Source organism: Phascolarctos cinereus, unplaced genomic scaffold (genome assembly GCF_003287225.1).
Source record: "Phascolarctos cinereus isolate Bilbo 61053 unplaced genomic scaffold, phaCin_HiC Scaffold_5;HRSCAF=322, whole genome shotgun sequence".
Classification (NCBI taxonomy): Eukaryota; Metazoa; Chordata; class Mammalia; order Diprotodontia; family Phascolarctidae; genus Phascolarctos; species Phascolarctos cinereus.
Window position 1 is genome coordinate 417213619 of NW_027555958.1, and position 6632 is coordinate 417220250.

General features: G+C 43.6%; 1 protein-coding gene across 1 annotated transcript in view; it reads right to left on the reverse strand.

The window, feature by feature from the left end:
- The window catches only part of LOC110196968 (flavin containing dimethylaniline monoxygenase 2), a 56260-nt gene extending 49628 nt beyond the window's left edge, over positions 1-6632 (reverse strand). Inside the window, 2 exon segments of the mRNA XM_078156501.1 lie at positions 6002-6138; positions 6498-6632. Of these exon segments, the coding sequence (XP_078012627.1) occupies positions 6002-6133 (132 nt within the window). The 5' untranslated portion in view covers positions 6134-6138; positions 6498-6632.

Genomic DNA, 6632 nt, shown 5'->3' on the forward strand with positions numbered 1-6632 from the left:
GGGCACGACTGAACAACATATATAGACATAGATATAAATGCAGTATAGAGGCAGGCATAAGGGGAGAAATTTCTAATGGTGGCATTTCAGACCTCAGGGACAGGCTAATAGAGAAAATAATGTTAGACAAAAAGACCTACCCACTACCCCTCAAATTGGACCACGTAGATGATGACTTTCATGAGCTGTCTATCTTCTCTGCTTCCTTGAAAGCTCATTCATGATGAAATTTAATTGACAGCAAAAATAAGTAAGAAAGTTTTTGTTTTAACTTGATCAGAAGGCAGCTAGTTGGTGCAATGGGTAGCATTAGACCTAAAATGAGGAAGAACTGGAGTTCAGATCCTGCCTCGGGCACCTGCTATCTGTGTGACTCTGGAAAAGTCATTTATCTTGTCTGCCTCAGCTTCCTTACCTGTAAAATGTGGATAACAATTGCACTTTCCTCCCAGAGCTGTTGTTAGGATCTAATGAGATAACACTTGTAAAGTGCTTCACAAACCTGAAAGCTTTATATAAATGCTAGCTATTATTATTACTATTGCTCCTGTCAAGTCAATGAATCATTTAGTAAGTAGATAAATATTTGTTAAGCACTTACTTTGTGCCAGGTACTATACTAAGTGCTGGGGATAGAAAAAGAGGTAAAAGATGGTCCCTGCTGTCAAGAAGCTCACAATCTAATGGGGGAGGTGACAAGAAAACACAAATAAATGGGCTATATATGGATTAAATAGGAAATAATTAACAGAGGGAAGGTGCTGGAATTAAGAGGAATTGGGGAAGGCTTCCTGTAGGAGGTGGGATTTTAGTTGGGACTTAGAAGAAGACAGGGAGGTCAGTAGGTAGAGATGAGGGAGAGTGTTCCAGGCATGGGGGACAGAGCTGAGAGTTGGAGTATCTTGTTCATGTAACAGCCAGAAGGTCATTGTCACTAGATCAAAGAGTATGTGACAGGGAAAGGGATAAAAGAAGACTGGGAAGGCGTGGTGGTGGGGCGGCTTATGAAGGGCTTTGAATGCCAAATAGGTGACTTTGTATTTGATCATGGAGGAGAATGAAAGCTGTTCTTGGAGTTTATTGTGTAGCAGGGTGATATGGTCAGGCCTGAGCTTTAGGAAAATCACTTTGTGGCTGAATGTAGAATGGATTGAAGTGGGAAGAGACTTGAGGCAGGCAGACCCACTGGCAGGATATTGTAATTATCAAGATGCGTCAGCCTTGTCAGAGGAGAGAAAGGGACTTATTTTAGAGATGGTACAAAGATGAAATTGAAAGACTTTGGCAATAGCTTAGAAATGGAGGGGGTAAGAGATAGTGAGGAGTTGGGGTGGCACCTAGGTTATAAGCTTGGGGGACCGGGAGGAGGATGACTCCCTAGATAGCGGTAGAGAAGGCTTGTAGGTATTGTGGCTGTGGAATGATCACAGAAAGTGATTCAGGAAGTCATCTACATTGGGGTCATCTACATTCTGAAACTATGGGCACTCAACTAAGAGGATTTTCTTGGGACGGATTATTTATGAGCCCTATGTTGAGAAAAAGCCACCCCTTTCCAACCTCCTTCCCAACAAAGCAAAACATGCTTCCCTCCTGGCCTCCCTCTCTACCTCCCCCATCCCCAAACCAAGTTGGTGTGTGTGTGTATGTGTGTGTCATTAGATATTCACATTTTATTCCGTCTTTTTAGCCTTGGGTCTAGTTTTAGGAAATACAACATCACGGGTCCAAGAACAGGCCTTGCGCAAAAGGCCTTCCCCAGGCCCTGCGCAAAAGGCCTTCCCCAGGCCCAGTGGGTTTACTGTGTTTGTGTTATAAGCCACTGAAAGGCTCCTGGGTAGGGACACATGGCCACTGGCATCTTGGGTGGCCTATTTTAGAGGGTTGAGGGGAACCTTGGACTCAAGAGGCACTATCCTTCTGCATGCCCCTTCAGGCCTGGACCTGAGTAGCTTTAGTGTGTCCTCTCCATAGCCTCTTGTTACCCCTTAAGATTGAGGAGAGAGACTGGCTAAAGCTGAGTTGGTGCCTTTGACCTGGTAGTGGAAGTCCTGGGTCTTGAGGGAGCTGAAAATGCGTAGGTAGTGAGGAGAGTATTGGGGTAGGCACAAGTAAAGAGGGAGGGAAGATGTACGACACCTTATCTAAGATCAGGTTTTGCTTGGGCCCACGGCTCACTTTCAGAATTCTTGTCCTGGTCTTTTATGCCAAGAACTGGGTAGTCTGCAAGCTCCAGGAGACAGTTCCCTCTCCAGGGGATCCAACTCTTTTTCTCCTTGCTTGGGAGTGGGGTGGAAGGTAGTAGGGGTGAGGAAGGCTCTGTGGAGTTGTTCCACAACCCTAGTAAGCATATAGGGTTTGAAATATATGTTTTTAACTTTTGTGGGACATTTGAGTTGGCCAAAGAATCTTCTAATGCCTCCTGATGGTGTGAAGTGACCCTAGGTTCTTGAAGGCTCTGACAGGTTTTACCATGGAAGAAAAGTGATGATCTATGGGATGGAGCCAAGGTAAGCATGCAGGGGCTCATAACCAGAAGGCCACTCACCAGATGGTTCATCTTTTTGGCCACAGCTACTAGTGAATACAATCTACTAAGGTGTAAAGAGGGTAGAATGTACTAATGAAGGAAAATGCCCACACCAACGACATCTCACATCTTTTGAAATAAGTCACTTGGGTTCCTGGAAAACTAGCAAGCTTTGCCTCTGTTCCTCCTGCCTGAGGAAGCCTAGGTAGGCCCTGTGAGTTAATCTAGGTTCTGAAGCCCAGAAGTTGTAAGACTGCCAAGCTGGTACTCAAGGAGAACTAAAGGCACAGAATTTACCCAGTTAGTTTTCTAGGGCTGGGGCAAGCAGGGCAAATAGTCTTCCCTCCCCCTTCCCTTGTATAGGGGAAAGTTGGGGTGGGGTGGGGGATACTTCATCCTGTCTTCCATGATACATTTAGGAAGCTTCACATCATCCTGAGAAATAGTAGAGAGGGAATGAGAGTGGAGAAGAGACTTCATTCTCAGTAGGGGTGGTTTTCCAGCCAAGGTGGGGTTCTCTTTCCCCTTGCCCAGTTGCCCCCTCCAAAATATTATTTATACCGTTGGCCTACTCTCTGTGCTATGCATGCAATGATGAACTCAAGGGCCTTGAGGTTTCCTCCCTCAAGATCAAGAAACATTTTGATGGGAGGATCTCTCCTTGTGCTCTTTGTCAGCCAGGCTTTGCCATGCCTGCTCTGGTCTTGTGCAAGGTACATCCTTCCCAGATACTGCAAGGGCTCCCACTCATCCTTTTGTTCCACTCAGGTGATCCATGACCCTTGTCATGGTTCCCTCTTTATGGCACAACTGGGCCCCAAGACTGGATTATTCCTCATTTACTACTCACTGCCCCATCCCTAACCATAAATATCTTGCAGCCACTGCTATAGTTAATGAGAGTCTGAATAAATGTGTGTACTTGAAATAAAAGAGACAGTAATAGAGAAGTTTGGAGGGGGAAAGGGTTTAGGAGGAAAGATAATGAATTCAGTTTGGGACATGCTGAGTATAGGATTTCTACTGCACATCCAGTCTGAGATGTCTGAAAGGAAGTTGGAAATGTGAGACTGGAGGTCAGCAGAGAGGTTAGGATAAGATAGAAAGATTTGAGAATCATCATCATAGAGATGGTAATTAACTCCATGACAGCTGATGAGATCACTAAATGAAGTAGTATAGGGGGGTAAAAGAAGAGGACCCAGGAGAGAACCCTGGGGGAACACCTATGGTTAGAGGGAGTGACCACCAAGAAAAGTTCTGTCCTATCCCCTGCCCTCCAACGCCCCAAAAGAAAGCCTACTGAATTATAAAACAGGAAATAATAAAACACACCAGTGATGCTTCGCTATTAAAATGCATATTTGGTAATGAAAACTATTGGGGTCAAAAATGGTCCTGATTGGATTCCCTGATATCCCTTAAGTAGGTCAAGATGGTCCAAGTATCAAAACAAGAGTGATGATCATACTCCCACTCTTCCTAATATCAGTCCAGAAGCAGTCACAATTTTTAGTCAGTTGTTTGGCAGGCCAATGCCATGTGGAAATAAAAAACAAAAACAATTGACTGAAATCCCTGGAGAACAAGGAATGAAATATACTTCCTCCCTAAGCTGTGAAGTAGATAGAGTGCCAGGTCTATGGTCAGGAAGACTCATCTTCTTGAGTTCACATGTGGCCTTAGACACTTACTAGCTGTGTGACCCTGACCTTCATCCTGTTTGCCTCAGTTTCCTCATCTATCTACTGAGCTGGAGAAGGAAGTGGCAAACCACTGCAGTATCTCTGCCAAGAAGACCCCAAATGGAGTCACACAGAGTTAGACACAACTGAAAAACGACTGGACAGCAAGCAACCTATCAGAGCCTCAGTTTCTTCATATTTAAATGGTGTCACACTAGATAATCTCTAAGGTCTCTCCCAGCACTAAATCACACGATTTATCAAAGAGCCAATAATGATAATACTGGTTCAACTGTGTTAACTCCCCCAACAAAAATATTTGTCAGTAATTTTCTGGGGAAAAAAAAGTTTAAAAGAATCATTGTCATTTTGGTTGAATAAAAGACAATTGTATTCCAGGGAAGTTGTATGAAGACTTTATAATTACAGGTTCTTAGAGATTGGCGTATAAGTATGCTGGTAAAACAACTGCACAATACACTTTTAAGTTTGATCTTCATTATTAACTTTTTCTCCATCACTTCTTTTTTTTTTTTGGCGGGGAGGCAGTTGGGGTTAAGTGACTTGCCTAAGGTTACACAGCTAATAAGTGTCTGAGGCTGGATTTGAACTCAGGTCTTCTTGACTCCAGGGTGGTGCTCTATCCACTGCACCACCTAGTTGCCCCCAATGCCATCACTTTCTTAAGTCTAGGAAATCAATAACAACAATGAATCAAGGCTTGATTTGTAGAGCATTTGCTGATTTCTGAGCTGTGAATGTTCACACTGAAAATTTACCAGTCAAGTCTTGGGAGGCAGTTCTGACTGGCTCCAGTACCTCTGGCTGTGAGGGACTTCTGATCCAACTCATACTTGCTCAGAAATCTATTCCACAAAACTTTCCAGCTTTCACTTGAAGACTCCTAGGAGGGGTAAACCCATTAGCTCCTGAGATGGCTCATTTCTCTTATGGTTTCAGGTATAGGTTTCAGTTATTCAATCTAGTCTCTTCTATCTAGCTGAAATCCATCTCTCATCAGCTTGCACCCACTGATCCTGGTACTGCCCAGGCAGAATAAATCTGCAAATACACGCAGAGGGTTTTCAAATTTCCTTTGTTTCTTCTCTTATCCAAATAAACATCCCCAAGATCTTTCAACCTGATCTTCTGGTCAAAAAAGGAAATGTGATTAGTCTGCAATATGAGGCTGTTCTTAATGAAGTCATCTGACTATTAATGATCCCCAGCTTCTGGTTAAACTGCTACCTGAAGCAAACATCCACTCTTCTACAACATAAGTATTAATTGTCTGAGGCATTGATCTGTTAAGTGACTTGCTTAAATGATAGCTAGTATGTCAGAAGTGGCACTTGAACTCAAGTCTTCCTGATTGCTAGGGGTCATCTATCTAGCCACCATACCATAGATATGATGATTCTTCACTTTGTAGCTGAGGAGACTGAGGCATGGAAAGGTCAAATCATAATCAAATAATATGACTTGCTGCTTGAAGACTTATCAGGAATTGGAAACTCACTGCCTTCTTCTTTACCTTGAATTTAAGTCAGACATAGGCTGTGGTCTGCTGCTGGACTCGTAGCCCTTTGCTAACTTGTCTTGCCTATGTAAAGTGACTGAAAATGAATTTAAACATGTCAATCTGACTTGTGGCTTATGGAAGTGCTGGAAAGACGTTTGCTTAAAAATCACCTTTCAAAGTCTTTTATCAGGGATAATCATGAAAGAGAATCAGCTTACCAATGAGCAATCCACTCCATTTAGTAAGCAAGGAGATGCCACTTACTTTGAACCTCCATAGGCCTCCTATGTCTTCAGTCCTTTCGAAGCAAGTGGGCTGAAGTCCTTCATCCAGACAGCACTTTAGAGAGATCAGGCCACTCACCCCAGCTCCTATGATGGCCACATTCTTCGCCATTGTCTCTGTGTGGATCAAGGACAGCCTCTTAACAGTGTAGAAGTGTGTCAATGGGATGCAGTAAATGATGAGATTTTAATATCTCAGCCATTGAATATAATCCCTCCTCTCACCCAAACCCTGGCTCTCTTTGGAGAAGCATATTTCCTAAGCTAAGTTAGAAGTCTTTTGTTACAAGCATTGTTTTCAGGATCTGGGTTTAATGTTGAAAAGTAGTACTGCCAAAGTATTTGCTAGCATGAATAGGGACGGGAGCCAAGCCTCCAGAGGCCTGTTTTGTATTTCTTCCTCTTTCTCCTCCCCCACCCCCACCTCCTCCACACCCATCCACCTCCTTGCTTTGAGAAATGGGTATCATTCTTACCTCTTGTCCTTCCCTTTCCTCACTCTACTTGGAATGAGCTGCTCTCTCCTTAGCCCAGAGAGCCAAATGACAGGCGGACAGAATCATTTTAAGAGTATGAGAAGCATTTGGGAAATGGGAGGAGCTTCTCTTCCC